Source organism: Lytechinus variegatus, chromosome 9 (assembly GCF_018143015.1).
Source record: "Lytechinus variegatus isolate NC3 chromosome 9, Lvar_3.0, whole genome shotgun sequence".
In the NCBI taxonomy this organism is placed as follows: Eukaryota; Metazoa; Echinodermata; class Echinoidea; order Temnopleuroida; family Toxopneustidae; genus Lytechinus; species Lytechinus variegatus.
Genome location: NC_054748.1, coordinates 28150207 through 28168170, shown reverse-complemented (window position 1 = coordinate 28168170; position 17964 = coordinate 28150207). Strand labels below are relative to the sequence as shown.

At 37.0% G+C, this 17964-nt stretch overlaps 1 protein-coding gene across 1 annotated transcript in view; it reads left to right on the top strand.

Annotated features, from left to right (window-relative positions):
* The window catches only part of LOC121421922 (meiosis 1 arrest protein-like), a 19582-nt gene extending 2374 nt beyond the window's left edge, over positions 1–17208 (top strand). Inside the window, exons 3-13 of the mRNA XM_041616722.1 lie at positions 1041–1198; positions 1904–2062; positions 3064–3177; positions 4822–4930; positions 6617–6706; positions 7576–7661; positions 9342–9473; positions 13589–13702; positions 15519–15746; positions 16466–16597; positions 17152–17208. Coding sequence (XP_041472656.1) covers positions 1041–1198; positions 1904–2062; positions 3064–3177; positions 4822–4930; positions 6617–6706; positions 7576–7661; positions 9342–9473; positions 13589–13702; positions 15519–15746; positions 16466–16597; positions 17152–17208 — 1379 coding nt within the window. The remainder of the gene's footprint in view (positions 1–1040; positions 1199–1903; positions 2063–3063; positions 3178–4821; positions 4931–6616; positions 6707–7575; positions 7662–9341; positions 9474–13588; positions 13703–15518; positions 15747–16465; positions 16598–17151) is intronic.
* The last annotated feature ends 756 nt before the right edge of the window (positions 17209–17964 follow it).

Here is a 17964-nt window from a genome sequence, read left to right as displayed (position 1 = left end):
TATTTAGATCTAGTACATACTACATGTATGACGTAGGTTGATTGAAAAAATTCAAAACTTATTACTTAACTGGGACAAAATTACTTCTTACTTGAGATTTAATGAATGCTAGCCTAGATCGAGGTGACAGGTTACAGGGTTTGTTGTAATGGGGTGATGGTCTTGGCTGCAGGAGTAAGGTACAGATAATCCCTATTTTGCAGTCCTTTACTTTACATGGGGTCTTGACTGACTGAGCACTGGGTCTTTACACTCGTGTGCTGAACTGTTAGATCATGAGTCAGTAAAACGTCTCCATACCCATCTTTACCATGAATGTCTGTAAGTTGATAATGAAGTATGTTTATATATGTATGAATAGCGAAATAATAGTATAATGATAATAATACTCATAATGATGATGTTGATAATACTAGAAAATAATGATAGTAACAACAAGAACAATTATAAGGCTAATAGTAATAATGATGATTAGAATCTGATTTGATTTGATTTGATTTTATTGATTTCCGTTTCACAACATAAGAATGATAAATATAACATAAGGTCGAAAATACTGCAAAACATAATAGATATATATAACATAGTCTTAGACTTAAGGAACATGATTTAAAAAATTAAAAAAAAAACTAATATGACATTTGTATTTGAAAGTAAAACGGAGGGTCTTGCCGAAAAAAGCCAAGCTTGTACAAAAGGCAAGACCCTAAATAAACTTAGTTTCATTACACACAAAAAACACTGAGTCGTAATGATATGTAGAGCTTTTGTTTACAAATAAATACAAACAGCATTAAGGTGGAAGGGGGGGGGGTTAGGGGAAGAAGAGGGGAGGGATAGAGAAGTGCAGTGCACATGACGTAGAAAGCGGGCAGCAATTTCAATTGATATAAATGATATTGGTAATTAATTATGATCAAAACAACAATAGTAATTTATGATGATGGAGAAATGGTTGTCATCTTAATGATAAACTTGTATAATGATTATAAGTAGTATTGCAAAAAAAAATTGTATCCATCATCTATTTGTATCAATAGCCCGGATACTGTTGGTTGATTTCTCCCATCCTTTCTCTGCTGAGATCTGCTATGACCTCCACCAAGCCCTGGAACATACCCTAGCCCTGGCCTGTAATATGTCTGGACCCGCGAGGATTCCGTTCTTTGGACTGTTCGCTCTTGGTGCTCACTCGGAGGTATGTGCTACAAATACTTGAATTTGAATTTTATTTGTCAAAACTCAATGGGGGGGGGGGGGAATTGCCCTTTTAACATGTGCATGTCCATAGGTTCTTGTACTGAATGTGTTGTTTCGCTGGAGTGTGAATTTTATTTGTTAAGAGGGGAGGGGGAAATGGCCCTTTTAACATGTGCATGTCCTTAGGCTCTTGTACTGAATGTGTTGTTTTGCTGGAGTGTGAATTTTGGTATGTTGTTACAAATGCCACTTGATCCATTGATGAGAAATACGAAAGTACTCAGATTGGAGTTGCATCTCTCTGTACGTTTTCTCTGCATGTTATTTGTGGTGTGGTATTCAAAGAGCAGATGAATAGAGGAAGCAAGGCAGTACTTGGGATCCCCCCCCCCCTCCCTGGGTGTACATTGAATGATAGGCCAAAGAATTTTGAGGGAGTAAAGCAGCTGAGTTAATCACAAAGGTGTTTTTTGAAGGTAAAGAAGGATTTGGTTATCTTGCGTCTTCGTGAAGATTTGCAGTAAAAATGAGTAGGTTTTTCCAAATATCTGGAGGACACCCCCTCCTCCTCCCACCCCCAGCTAGCTGCTTAATATGGCCATGGTTGTAAGGATGTGTAACCATTCTCTTTCTCTCGACTTTTGTTCTCTTTTTTTTCTTCTCCCTACCCTCCTATTGTCTCTCTATCATTCTCTCTCCACAGAACCTATTTCCACTGCAGCATGTCAAAGGAAACTTCTCAAGACTCCAGAATGCCCTTCACGAGTTGAAAACCTTCGCCATCTCACAGGAGAGCAACCTCCCACAAGCCTTACAGGATACTGTTACGCAATTCAAACGTCAGTCACAGACTTTGAGACAGGTATTAAAGGACAAGTCCACTCCAACAAAAAGTTGTTTTTAATAAAAAGAGAAAAATCTAACAACCATAATACTGAAAATTTCATCAAAATCGGATGTAAAATAAGAAAGTTTTGACATTTTAAACTTTTGGTCAATTTCACAACAGAGTTAAATGTACACATCCTGGTGGGTATGCAAATGAGGAAACTGATGACATCATCATCCACTCACTATTTCTTCTGTATTTATTATTTGAAATCGGAAATATTCTATTTTTCTCCTCATTGTCAAGTGAAAATCAATTAATTCCTTCCTGAACATGTGAAATTAGCATTGTTTAATATTGTATGATTCAGTCAAGTTGGTCCTTTTTGTCAAATTGATAAGAAATGAAATATTGTATACATGTAATTCAAACAATAAGAAACAAAAGAAATAGTGAGTGAGGGACATCGTCGATTGTCTCATTTGAATTGTGCATATCACTGTTTTGTGAAAAATAAGCAGAAATTTAAAATGTCTTAACTTTCTTATTTTACATCAAATTTTAGTGAAATTTTCTGCGTTTTTGCTTGTTCGATTTTCTCTATCTATTCAAATCAACATTTTTCTGGGGTGGATTCAACCTTTAAATGATTATGGAACAGTGAATCCTTCTGGCCTGCATTCTGAAGTCCACTTTAACCCATAGTCTACTGAACTGGGTTGTCCCTGTACAAAGCCTGTGGAAATTAAAGAATTCAGTAGTCAGAGGATTAGCTATAGTCACAATCTGAGCTAAAATTATGCGCAATGTTTTGTAATGAATATTTCTAATGTTAAATGTGTTCTTGCCCCATCCTTTAGTAGCAAAGAAAGTTGTATTTGTTATCATTCCAAGATAGCTATAAGATATCATGCACATTTAGTCATCATACATGTATGAATAAATTTTTGAAATATTTTATTTCAACTTTTTTAATAAACTTAATGGCATTTACATTGTCAAGTAACCTTGGTAATACTTCTATTCTTCTTTAGACAACAAGTTTTAGTTGTCAGTTGGAAGTCATCATTATAACCTGCAAGCAAGGAGGAGAAGTCTCTAAACAGCTCGACCAAATACTCACTGAAATGGACCTGGAAAGTCTTAGGGTATGTTCACCGGCCCCCCCCCCCCTAGGCGACGGAAGCAGGGGGACCTGACCTCCCCCCCCTAACTTTGAGGTGGGGGGTAAATTTTTTGTTAATAACCTTTTTTTTTTTTGCTTTTTAATTTTGTTTCCTGTGTCCCCCCTAAAATTAAGGATTGATGACCTTTTTTTTGCCTTGTCAAGTTTTTTACCTGTGCCCATCCCAAAAATTTCAGGTGGACCCCCCTCCCCTTATTTTTTGGGCTTTTGCTGCCAATGCCCCCCCCCCCTTCCTTCCCTTCCATTCTCTTAATCTCTCTGAGTATGGGTGGAAATCTGCCCCCAAAGGTGGGAGGATCCGGGGCTGGAAAAAGAAAAGAAAAGGTTATCATGAAAATTTTAAGGCCATTTTAACCCCCCCCCAAAAAAAAAATGTAAGGTAATTTATTCAAAAATACATGTATTATTTCGATTGTGAATGTCTTCTTTTACTCCATCATAACAGACCAAAAATAGTATGGGGGACATTTTTAATTGTGACCCCCCCCCCTTCTCCCCGCGATTTTCGCCCATGTCTCGATCTGAGGTGAAAATACATTCCCTTTGAAATGCCAACAAGAGTGTCGCTGGGGCAAGCTCATGATACACCCACCTGTAACACGGAAAATTGAGTTATTGTTTGAGCAAGAATAGTGGAAGGTGGCGACTTGACCTTTGGACCTCAAAATCAATAGGCTTAATTCCTGAGATCTATGCTAGTATCATACACACCAAATTATATGAGCCAAGGTTAAGTTAAACTGATGTTATCGTGTTTACAAGGACTGCAGAAGGGTAGGATGAAAACATGTCACTGTGATCTTGACCTTTTGACCTCAAAATCAGTAGGCTTCTTGAAATCGATGCAAGTATCATGCACTTTAAATTATATGAGCCTAGGTTAAGTTAATCTGAAGTTATTGCGTTTACAAGGAAAATTTAGTGGACGGATGGACGGACGGACATCGAGTGTGATATACCATAATACAACTCGTAGGAGGGGCGTATAAAAAGAACCCTCGAACTTCCCATACAGTGCAATGTAATTTGTAATAATTTAAATTTTGCCCTTAGAGCCCCAAAAGTAGCCTCAAAACAATTTATCTGTGTTGTTCCTCTATGAGACCCCCCCCCTCTCCCCCAAAATATGACTTTACCTCATACTGTTTGTTATCTGCATTGCATATTTTGTTTTGAAAGGTCAACTGTACAGTTACCTGTAAGTTTTTCAAACAGAGGTCACATGGAGACTTTTTTTATACTTTATTCTGTTTAACATAATGAACCATCTTTTAGTACTGATCATACCCCCACCCCCCAAAAAGGGAAATATGTCAATATTTGTTAGGACTTTGACAAGCAGTCTGATCTGACAACTTTCCTTGGTGTTTATTGGCCGAAAAGCTGTGGTATGTTGCTGTTACTATGGTAACTGCCAGAAAAAAAAGACTGTCAGATAAAACATCTGTTGAGTCCTATCAATGTTCTCCAGAAGTGTAAGGTTTGTATGCAAATATATTTTGTGCTAAAATATCAAACAAACTGATATGTTTATTTTTTTATTTACCAATTCATACTCTGAAAATTGTGGTTTTCTCATTGGAGCATGATTTCTTTGATTTTGTAGAAGATTCTTGTTGTGAGTCTGGCAAGTTCTAGTCATGACAGTCCAATCAGCTCTAGTGCATCCTCTGACAACCTCACCGGCATACTGGATGTAACAACTATCGAGCCAGGTTTGTGTAAAGACTAAGGTTAACATTCAGTTCAATTCTAAGTAATTCATTTTATTCTATCATACATGAACATTGGTGGACCGTGACCCGGTGAAGACAAAGCATTGGAGGGGCACAGCATTGTTCACAAGCAATACAGTGCCCCTCTAATCATTATCTCCTCCAGGCCACGGTCCTCCATTGTACATGAATAACGATTAGTGTAAATTGTGTGAAAATTATTAGGGTAATCCTAAAAGCAGCTTATTATTTTTTTTTTTAAATTCTGAACATTGTATCTAATATTAAATTTGTGCAGCCACTGGGGAGATTAATGTTAACGAATGTTAGTCTATGGAATGAAATTGGGCTGGTGTTTCCGGTCAGACTATTTTACACTGTTATGAAGCACTACATATTTATCATCAGGCGCCTGCCACAAGGAGGCTTATCTCTTCCAATTTAACTTTTACTGAAGTTTCCATTCGTCTCTGTATAAACATGAGGATATCTCATTGGCCCGTATTCTGAACTCGGGGCTTAAATTAGACCCTGGTGTAAAGTTGTGGTTTAGCTATGGAGAGCCAATCAGGGCACAAATCCCGCACAGTATTTATTAACTCATATGATACCCAATTTGGTCATAATTGTCTAGGAATGATAACTATTTATACTATACTATAAGTATTTTGAAGCATTTTCCCTCCTTATGAAAGCAAAAAGAAACAAAATAGTAAGCATGAGAAATATAAAATATACACAGATTTTTTTTTTATTTTTGGCTCCCCATAATTCTAGCACAGAGTTAGACCGTGGTCTAAGTTAAACCCGACTTCAGAATACGGGCCAGTGAATTTAATTTAATGATAAAGTTTGTTTGGCTTTGTTTTGTCCGTCCTTTCTATCTCTTTCTCAGGAGAGCTAAGTTTCCAGTCATTTTTCACCGGCTGGTTTCATTTGGCTTTGTTGTGTCCGTCCTTTTTCTCAGGAGAGCTAAGTTTCCAGTCATTTTTCACCGGCTGGTTTCATTTGGCTTTGTTTTGTCCGCCCTTTCTATCTCTTTCTCAGGAGAGCTAAGTTTCCAGTCATTTTTCACCGGCTGGTTTCATTTGGCTTTGTTTTTTCCGCCCTTTCTGTCTCTTTCTCAGGAGAGCTAAGTTTACAGTCATTTTTCACCGGCTGGTTTCATTTGGCTTTGTTTTGTCCGCCCTTTCTATCTCTTTCTCAGGAGAGCTAAGTTTCCAGTCATTTTTCACCGGCTGGTTTCATTTGGCTTTGTTTTTTCGCCCTTTCTATCTCTTTCTCAGGAGAGCTAAGTTTCCAGTCATTTTTCACCGGCTGGTTTCATTTGGCTTTGTTTTTTCCGCCCTTTCTATCTCTTTCTCAGGAGAGCTAAGTTTCCAGTCATTTTTCACCGGCTGGTTTCATTTGGCTTTGTTTTTTCCGCCCTTTCTATCTCTTTCTCAGGAGAGCTAAGTTTCCAGTCATTTTTCACCGGCTGGTTTCATTTGGCTTTGTTTTTTCCGCCCTTTCTATCTCTTTCTCAGGAGAGCTAAGCTTCCAGTCATTTTTCACCGGCTGGTTTCATTTGGCTTTGTTTTTTCCGCCCTTTCTATCTCTTTCTCAGGAGAGCTAAGTTTCCAGTCATTTTTCACCGGCTGGTTTCATTTGGCTTTGTTTTTTCCGCCCTTTCTATCTCTTTCTCAGGAGAGCTAAGTTTCCAGTCATTTTTCACCGGCTGGTTTCATGATTGTGGAACGGACAGAGAACAGTTGCATCTCTTGTTTCCAAACGGAGGTAGGCATACAATACTGGATAGGGGTAAGCCACAAAACCTGATTTTGGAGGCAAAAGGTACGTTTTAACATACGGTTATAAAAGTAATACCTCTTTAAACGCAGTTAGGTGATCATATAAAAAGGGCAAACATTATCTTGGTTAAATAGTAGAATTCGATAATATAACCCTAAATGAAAAAAAATGTTTGGTTAAATGGTAACCAATTTAAGCCTTTCATTCTACTCATATATGGATACATGCATTTGGCTGACCATATATCTGTATGCTAAACATACATATATATAACATATTGATGTAGAGGCAAAATGCAAGATTTGAGTTTCCTTTAGTGTTTAGAAGTTTATAATGACACCCTCCCCCATCACAACATCCTCTCATATCTTATGCCTAAAAATTAGTTTTAAAAAAACTTAAAGCGATGTTAAAGTTTGAGCGAATTATGATCCTGTTTCTGTTATAATCACTAAGATGAAGGGCCGTTCAGAGAGACTTTCAGCCCATGATTTTATGGTCCAAATCAGAGGTAGATATGAAAAGATTATGTTGCGATAGAAAAGGAATAAAGCCATTTCATATAACAAGTGTAATTCTTAATCTGGTGCACATTCATTAAACTAAATCTCCTCCAACAAGCTGTATTATCCTCATGTTACTGATCTTGTGTATATTTAATGATGTCTTTAGATAAGCAACTGTTCATGCTTTATTCCCCTTTTGTTACTGAATATGTGTATATTAAGTAATGACCTCGGAGAAGCTAGCGCTCATCGTTTTATTGCATTCCTGACCTTGTGTATTTAGTTATGTCCTCAGACAAGCTCTGATCATGCTTATTCCAGTTGTGTTTCTTATCTTTTGTGTATAAGTAATGTCCTCAGACAAGCTGGTGCTCAAGTGTGACTTACAAGAGAGATTCATCGACCCTGCATTGCTACCCTTCAACGCACAGTTTGTAAGTATACCAGTCTAAATTCAAATCACATGAATTGTAACACCTGAAATTGTATTATACAACTCCTACAAAGATTCTTGTAATTTGATTGGTTGAAAGCCATTCAGTATTTGATTCATTTTGTGCTGCATGCAAATTTTATTTTCCATTGCATGGCGACCGTGCATTTTTTATTTTTCCATTGCACAGTTGAGCTTTCTCCTTCAGTGTGTACCACTAACCATGTGTGTATACGTACATTTTGTATGTGTGTGTTTGCGCGCGTCGAAATAAGCGCATCAACTGATCGACTGTGCGTACTGAAATTCATGAATCAAAGTGCGTCACAAAAGAACACAAATAACTGCTTTCATAAACCGGGAAAACAAAAATATTTTCAGAGAAAATTAATTGTCAGACAAAGGCAAAATGTTTCTTTATTCCATCTGCTTTTGTTAATTCTTTTCTTTTGTTAATTCTTTTCTATTGTCATATAACAAAATCTAGAAAATTTGTTGTATAAACCAAATGATGCATGCCTTCATTCGTCCATTATGTAACCTATCCACTCTCGTTGAGGCTGTGTTCACCCCATTGCACTCAGCCTAACGTCTTCGTGCAATAGATTGAACGGAGCCTCAACACGCGTGAGGATAGATCGCCTAATGAACTCATGTGCATGCATCATTTGCAGTAATTTGAAACGCCCTTGAAACCCTTGATTTTGATTCTGCTGTGCAAGCGCTGGTGGAAAAGTCACCAATAAAATATTTTTAAAAAAAGAATTTACTTGCAATATTAGTAAGTTTGAAATGTGAGAAAGGTTTCCTACCACAGAAATCCATGGCGGTGTGTTGGCTCAGTTGGTGGAGCGTCCGTCTCACAACCGGGAGGTCGGGGGTTCAAACCCCGACCGCGTCAGATGAAAAGACATTAAAAGATGGGAGTTGCTGCTACCCTTTTTGGTGTTCAACGGTTAAGGGATAGAGCCTCATCGATCTGGCACTGCACAGCGGCTGCCGGGCCCATGATTAATTGGGCAAAGCAAATTTTTGAAGTATTTCATGTCTATTTCGAACAATAAAATATGGATTTTCATCATTTCATTTCATCATTTTCATTCTTATTCATCATGTCAAAAAATTGAAATCACTTTCAGATTCTGTAGTTCAAATTATTATTTTTTTTTGCATCAAATCATTGCCCATAGCCCCTTTTGTCTAAAATTTAAATACATCATGATTGATTATTAAACCTTAGTGAGAAACCCTTTTTTTCTTGAAGTGATTATTGGCAGATATATGCCAAGCAAGTAAGTCCCTTCAAAGGAGACAGTTATGATAATAATAATAATATAGGTATATTTACCCAGGGAAGCGACTTCTGGAAACTGTTTTCCCAGCGGGCCCTGCTATTATTATTTCCCCTGCTTTAGCTGGGCTGCCTAGGCCTACCTGATACCCATTCACCTCACCTGGGTTGAGTGCAGCACAGTGTGGATAGATTTCTTGCTGAAGGAAATTACGACACGGCTGGGATTCTAACCCACGACCCTCTGTTTCAAAGTCGGAAGACTAATCCACTGGGCCTCAACGCTCCACAGTTATTTTTGTTCTGATCTATCATAAAAATTGCCCTTACCCATGGAATGACACTTCATCACCCATTATACATGTATATTTCATTTTTTTCCAACAGCAGGTGATGATGAGTGGTCCACAACCCAAAACATCTGTATCATCCATGCAAGGATCTACAGTAACACAAACCACCCCAGTCAGCAGACTACGGGTTATGCAGATGGTTAAACTCCAGGGAATATGTGACTCACTGGTAAAAATAACAATCTCTTTTTGTCTCACCTGCATAGCAGAGTGAGACTATAGGCGCCGCTTTTCTGGCGACCGCGGCATCAACATCAAATCTTAACCTGAGGTTAATTAAGTTTTTGAAATGATATCATAACTTAGAAAGTATATGGACCTAGTTCATGAAACTTGGCCATAAAGTTAATCAAGTATTACTAAACATCCTTTTAGAGTTTCATGTCACATGACCAAGGTTAAAGGTCATTTAGGGTCAATGAACTTCGACCATGTTGGGGGAATCAACATCAAAATCTTACCCAGAAGGAAAAACCAGTTCCACTGGACCAGTTAGACCAGTATAATTTTAACTGGTAACTCTGGAAATTGGAACATCGGTTTACTGGTCTAACTGGTCATACTGGTCCAGTTAAAATTTTACTGGTCCAGTTAAAAATTAAACTGGTCTTTAAGTATACTGGTCTTGTTTCTGGTGGTTGTTACTGGTCTCACTGGTCTTCATACTGGTCTAACTGGTCCTCAAACTGGTCGAACTGGTCCTCGTACTGGTCTTACTGGATCAGTTTATTACATGCATTTGGTTTGTTATATACCATGGCCAGTGAAATGTGATGGAAAAGATGGTTAGTAAATTAATCTTTCTGCTGTTATTTTGAATGTGATGTATAAAATTACACATTTTCATCGTGAATTAGTTCACACAATTATTTTGAAGGTTTTCAAACAACAATGAGTGCTATTGCAAAGATATTCCATTATAAATCCTGATTTTTCTTTAAAAAACAGGAAATATGCAAATGAGGTAAACCACGTGAGAATTACTGGTATTACTGGTCTTGACCAGTTTAATTTCAAACATTGAATTACTTTAGACCAGTTGACTATATATCAGAGGAATACATCTTGCTTTGATCTTAATCATAATTAGAGGAAATAATTATTTTAATGATAATATCAATAATTGATAATTATGATAATATTAATAATAATAATTACAATATCAACAACAGTGATAAGAATGATTACAAGAATGATCATAATAACAGTAATTGTGATAATCATAAGAGCAATGATGATAACAATGATAAATGATAACGATAATGATAATTTTCTCTGAATTGCAAGATTAATTTTTCATAATTTGTTAAATGATCTGACTTGAAAGTCATTATTTATTGGACCAGTAACCAGAATGCAATTGTTGGAACTGGTCTCCAGGTAAATTTTACTGGTCCAGTTAAAAATCAACTGGCCCAGTAAAAATATAAAGAAACCAGTAAAATTATACTGGAAACCAGTAAAAAAAATTACTGGTCTAACTGGTTTTTCCTTCTGGGTCAAAATCTTAACCTGAGGTTAAGTTTTTGAAATGTCATCATAACTTAGGAAATATATGGACCTAGGTCATTAAACTTGGACATAAGGTTAATCAAGTATCACCAAACATCCTGCATGACCAAGGTCAAAGGTCATTTGGGGTCAATAAACTTTGGACGATTTGGGGGTATCTATTGAAATACAATCAAAACTTTAAAAGTTTTTGGATCTGATTCATGAAACTTGGACATAATAGTAATCAAGTATCACTGAACATCCTGTGCAAGTTTCAGGTCACATGATCAAGGTCAAAGGTCATTTAGGGTCAATAGACTTTGGCCGAATTGGGGGCCGGTATTTGTTGAATTACCATCATAACTTTGAAAGTATGTTGGTCTATTTCATAAAACTTGGACATAATCACTGAACATCCTGTTTGCATTTTAGGTCACATGACCAAGGTCAAAGGTCAATGAACTTTGGCCATAATAGGGGTATCTGTTGAATTACCATCATAACTTTGCAAGTTTATTGATCTGACTTTTGAAACTTGGACATAAGAGTAATCAAGTATCACTGAATATCCTGTGCAAGTTTCAGGTCACGTGATCAAGGTCAAAGGTCATGTGAGGTCAATAAATTTTGGCCACATTGGGGGTATTTGTTGAATTACCATCCTATCTCTGTAAATGTATTGGTCTAGTTCATAAAACATGGAAATAAGAGTAACCAAGTATCACTGAAAATCTTGTGCGAGTTATAGTAGTTTTCAAAGTCAGCACTGCTGCTGTGTTGAATCGCTTGATGCAGGTGAGACGGCCAGAGGCATTCCACTTGTTTTCTTTCTCGTTTCTTTTCTCCCTTTTTTTCATGACTTTAAAAAAGATATGGAGGCAGTTACAATGCCAACCTCATTGTGTGGAATAAGCTATGACTTAGCAAAAGGAAAATCTATTTGTATTTGAAATTTATTGTAATAGATTTTTTTCTTTCAAGAGCAAATATGCAAATGAGGTAAACTTTGCTCAATTGGCTATTTGCATAATCCCTATTGGTCCTGATTGAAACCTTGGACCTACTGTTGAAACCAATTGGTCCAACTTGCTTCCAACTGTTCAACCCATTGGTCCAAATGAATTGTTTCCCATTGCAACCATTATTGGTGCAAATTGACACCCCCCCCCCCCCCATTGAAATCAGTAGTCCAAATTGTTTGCAACTGTTCAGCCCATTGGTCCAAATAAATTATTTCCCATTGCAACCATTATTGGTGCAAATTGACACCCCCCCCCCATTGAAACCAGTAGTCCAAATTGATTCCAAGTGTTCAGCCCACTGGTCCAAATAAATTGTTTCCCATTGCAACCAGCATAAGTGCAAATTGACACCCCCCCCCACCCTCTATTGAAACCAGTTGCCCAGATTGAACAAATTTACATTTGATCACAATGAGAATGGTTGAACTAAACATTTCTATTGAAATGCAATAGGAACAATTGCACCAGCTGACACAATGCCTGGTATACATGTTGGAATAGGATGCCAAGTGAAATCTGAGATTTACCTACTTAAATCCATTGGTCCAAATTGAAACTAATTGATCACCTATTGCAATCTAGTGGATGTTTAGTTGGTTTCAACTGTTTTATTATTCGTTTTTGTCTCACCTGCGAAGCAGAGTGAGACTATAGGCGCCGCTTTTCCGACGGCGGCGGCGTCAACATCAAATCTTAACCTGAGGTTAAGTTTTTGAAATGACATCATAACTTAGAAAGTATATGGACCTAGTTCATGAAACTTGGCCATAAGGTTAATCAAGTATTACTGAACATCCTATTAAAGTTTCATGTCACATGACCAAGGTCAAAGGTCATTTAGGGTCAATGAACTTAGACCATGTTGGAGGAATCAACATTGAAATCTGAACCTGAGGTTAAGTTTTTGAAATGTCATCATAACTTAGAAAATATATGGACCTAGTTCATGAAACTTGGACATAAGGTTAATCAAGTATCACTGAACATCCTGCATGAGTTTCACGTCACATGACCAAGGTCAAAGGTCATTTAGGGTCAATGAACTTTGTCTGAATTGGGGATATCTGTTGAATTCCCATCATAACTTTGAAAGTTTATGGATCTGATTCATGAAACTTGGACATAATAGTAATCAAGCATCACTGAATATTTTGTGCAAGTTTCAGGCCTAATGATTAAGGTCAAAGGTCATTTAGGGTCAATGAACTTTGGCCGAATCGGGGGTATCTGTTGAATTACCATCATAACTTTGAAAGTTTATTAGTTTAGTTCATTAAACTTGGACATATGAGTCATCAAATATCACTGAACATCCTGTGCGCGTTTCAGGTCACATGACCAAGGTCAAAGGTCAATGAACTTTGGCCGAATTGGGTGTATCAGTTGAATTACCATCAAAACTTTGAAAGTTTATGGATCTGATTCATGAAACTTGTACATAAGAGTAATCAAGTATCACTGAACATCCTGTGCGAGTTTCAGGTCACATGATCAAGGTCAAAGGTCATGTAAGGTCAATGAACTTTGGCCATGTTGGGGTTTTTTGTTGAATAACCATCATATCTCTGTAAGTTTATTGGTCTAGTTCATAAAAAGTGGACATAAGAGTAACCATGTATTACTGAACTTCTTGTGCGAGTTAGAGTAGTATTCAAAGTCAGCACTGCTGCTATATTGAACCGCGTGATGTAGGTTAGACGGCCAGAGGCATTCCACTTGTTTCGTCATGGGTTTCATTTTCATTTCTATTTATGTTCTCTATATAAAGATGTTTGGTCAGCCGATGATTGCAAGGCCGACAGCATGCTGGAAACTAGACTGGGAAGAACTAGATTCAAATCAACAGAACTTCCATGCACTTTGCCATCATCTACATCACAGGGTAAGTTGGCAAGAATGGTTTTAAGAAGGTTTGTTCAAGCAACAAGATATTCCACCTCGAAACATGTTTTCTAAATTTCATTTTTTAAATCATGCATGCACCAACAAAGAGGAACACCAAAGCTAAAGGTCAAGTCCACCTCAGAAAATGTTGATTTGAATCAATAGAGAAAAATCAGACAAGCACAATGCTGAAAATCTCATTATAATCGATGTAAACTAAGAAAGTTATGACATTTCAAATTTTCACTTATTTTTAACAAAATAGTTACATTTATGATCCAGTTACATCCAAATGAGTGAGTTGATGATGTCACTCACTATTTCTTTTGTTTTTTTATTGTTTGAATTATACTATATTTCAATTTTTATGAATTTGACGATTAGTGCCTCCTTGCCTGAAGCACAAAATGATAAAATAATGAAATTCCACGTGTTCAGGGAGGAGTGAAACTTCAATTCACATGACAATGACGAGAAAATAAAATATTTCATATAATAAAATACAAAAGAAATAGTGTGTAAGTGATGTGATAACTTTCCTATTTTACATCCAATTTTGACGAAACTTTCAGTGCTGTGCGTGTTAATTTTTTCTCTTATTCAAATCAAGTTTTTGTTTGTGTAGACTTGTCCTTTGAATTGGAATTTAATAAAAAAATATTTCACTTTTTAATAGATATCACCTATCACCTTGGAATGACATTTCTCTATAAATGTATTATTACACCAACTTTTCATATAGAATCTGGCTTGCCCGCATATGGTGTATATACACAATGAAAAAGGATATATAAAGCTGTCATTGAATCTGAGTGCAGTTGGATATATGAGAATCAAATGATTTTGAATAAATGGATTTTTTTTTAGTTTTTGTATTGTGCATATCACATTATGACATAACAACCCTACGCGCTTAAAAGGACTTGGGTATTATTACCCTGGCTTTAGCCCCGCAGCCTTTTACAGCACGGAAGCATTTCAAGGAATAAATTCCTTCCAGGTAACCATTTACCTCACATGGGTAGAGTGCAGCACATTGTGGGTGGATTTCTCGCCGAAGGAAATTACGGCATGACAGATGGCTGGGATTCAAACCCACGACCCTCCGTTTCAAAGTCAGAAGACTAATCCACTGGGCCAAAACGTTCCATAATTGAACGTGACTGAATGGTAGTGTTAAGAAGAATAATTAGGAGAATGGTACATGACATGTTGATAAGATGATTTTAAAGGGATGATCCGGGCAGAAAGTATTTATAGCTTCATAATTAGAGTAGAATTCACTGAAATAATAAAGCTATTGAATTTTGAAATTTAGCAATATTTTGTGAAAACAGTCATCATGAATATTCATTAGGTGGGCTGATGATGTCACATCTCCACTTGTTCTTTTGTATTTTATTATATGAAATTAGGTTTATTAAAAAAAAATCTCCAAGAACTAGAAAAATTGGATTGACAACTGATTTAGTGCATTAGATATTTATTGCTTATTATTGCATATTATTCGCACAAGTATGAAATAATGAAAAAAAAATATGATTTTATGTAATAACATAAGAAAACAAAGTGGAGATGTGACATCATCAGCCCACCTAATGAATATTCATGATGACTGTTTTCACAAAATATTGCTAAACTTTAAAATTCAATAACTTTATTACTTGTTATCCGATTTTTATGAAATTTTCGGCCTTTTGCTCAGTGAATTCTACTCTATGTTTTAAGATATAAATATTTTCAGCTTGGACCATCCTTTTAAGTTCATGATTTACATTACGATATTCTTCTACTTCCTTGTCTTCCTCTTCCAGGAGATGTGTCTCGTTACACGGCTTGAGCCTAATGAATTCCCCACGTACCCAAGCAGCTCTACTGTCCCTAAACCTAGGGGTCATTTCATCATTTTGCCTTCGCCGTCAACGTCGCTTCTAATCAGACCTGTAGCAGTCAACGAACTTATGCTACCAGGGGACTATCAATTGCCATCAGAAACACCAGTTTCTGATAGTCTTCATCTAGTCGCACAGTACCTAGATAAAGTAAGTGGCTCTTTCACCCTGCTCATATAAGCCTACATGTACATTATAAAAAAGTTACAAATGTTAAGGCTTTTATCCAGTTATGTCATAAACGCTCACTTTAGTGTACACAAACATTTTTTTGTGACATAGAGGATACAGATTAATGCCTTTCAGAGAAGTCATGCATCGTACCTCGGTCACATTTGCTCTACGGCGGCCGTACGGCGAGTCGAAGATGGCCATTTTATTCATACCACCTACATGTAGCTGGTATAAAACGGCTGTTTTCGACCTCACCGTACGGGCCGCCATAGAGCAAATGTGACCAAGGTATTAGGTGCATAATCTTGAAGTGTGACTGGCACCTGTTCCTGTTAGTCTCATACAAATTACCATAATATTGTGACTATACTAAACTACTGTACACCCATTCTTATTCATGAGCGAGTTGTTTGTATCAGACTTAGTTTTGCATAGCTGCCAAGTAGTACTGATTTTCAGTATTTAGTACTGAAAAATGAAAAAGAATACTGATGGTTTCATACAAAATACTTATTTCTAATGTTTCAGTTTATATCTTGTCCAATGGTGTTTCATTGAAAATACTGATTTCTTCGCCAAAATACTGATTTTCAGCTCTTAAAATACTGAAATGTACTTGTTCAGGTTGGCAGCTCTGGTTTTTGCCTATAAATGGTTTTCAATATTCCATCCTAAAATTTTCTCCTTTTTTTCAGCTGGAAGTCCTGGATAAGTACAACCCGTTACTGAATCACTGCAACCTGACATCAAGTTTGGTTGGATTAATGACCAAGACATCGACGAGACAGCCAAGGAAACCGAAACAAACAGCCGCTGGTTCTTTTCAGGTAGGAAGGAATAGCATGGGTCCAGGGGATTCTCATGGATGCGTATAGATATTCCGCTTTTACATAGCGCCTCTCATTTCGGAACAATGTTTGTAAGCGCTTTACTTAAAGACTAATTGATTACCTGGCCTTCGGATTTTGAATTGCCTCCTTACCTGTGTACTAAATCTTCACTTCTTTAGGAAGTAGGATACTTTGAATTGCTAAACAACATTGATGCTTGCATCTCCTCATGTACAGCCAGCTATTACTTGGGCAGAGAAAGAGACCAAGTATAGATTGAGACCTTGCTAAATAACCCAAATGCCTTGGTGGGATTCAAACACATGAACTTTCGATCACAAAGGTCAAAACCACTGCATCACACTTTTAAAAATTTACTGGTATTCTACTAATATTGCTTGCTGTCGAACATGTATAACCCTATAATGGAAGGATACCCCTTCATAATGAGTGTTGATAGTGCACAATATAGTTTTAGGTTTACATAAAACTATTGAAAGTTAGTGAGTTACCATCATTGTATTGTTTTATTAACAGCCTGCATTTGACAGAGGAAGAGGAAGAAGAAGAGGATCGACCCGTCCTCATCAGTTCCAACCCGCAAGTAATCTCCTCAACCAACCACTGCAAAAGAAATTCTGTAGCCTTCCAATGGAGACAGATACATGTGATTTTGAATTGTAATCTCCTCAACCAACCACTGCAAAAGAAATTCTGTAGCCTTCCAATGGAGACAGATACGTGTGATTTTGAATTGTAATCACCTCAATTAACCAGTACAAAAGATATTCTGTAACTTTCTCTCTTTTTAGTGGAGCGTTGTGGCCCAGTGGATTAGTCTCTGGACTTTGAAACAGAGGGTCGTGGGTTCAAATCCCAGCCATGGCGTAATTTCCTTCAGCAAGAAATTTACCCACATTGTGCTGCACTCAACCCAGGTGAGGTGAATGGGTACCTGGCAGGAATTTATTCCTTGAAATGCATGTGCGCTGTAATCTTATTAATTACAGCTGCCGAGCTACAGCTGGGGTAATAATATCCAAGTCCTTTGGAAGCGCATATAGACATTCATAATTGTGATATGCACTATACAAGAACTGTTTATTATTATTCAGATAATGACAGACACATGTATGTGATTTCGAGTTGTATTAGTCTCAATCTGCCACCACTAAAAAATCTGTAGCTTTCCAATGAAGACAGATACAGGAGATTTTTCTGTTTGTTTTGAGCACTTTGATAACTGGCTTACGTTTGGTTATCAAATTACTGAATATCAAACAAGGGTAAAGAATGAGACTAGAGGAACAATTTGAAGTAACTCACCCAATCTCCACATGCTAGTCCAAAAGAACTGATCGAGT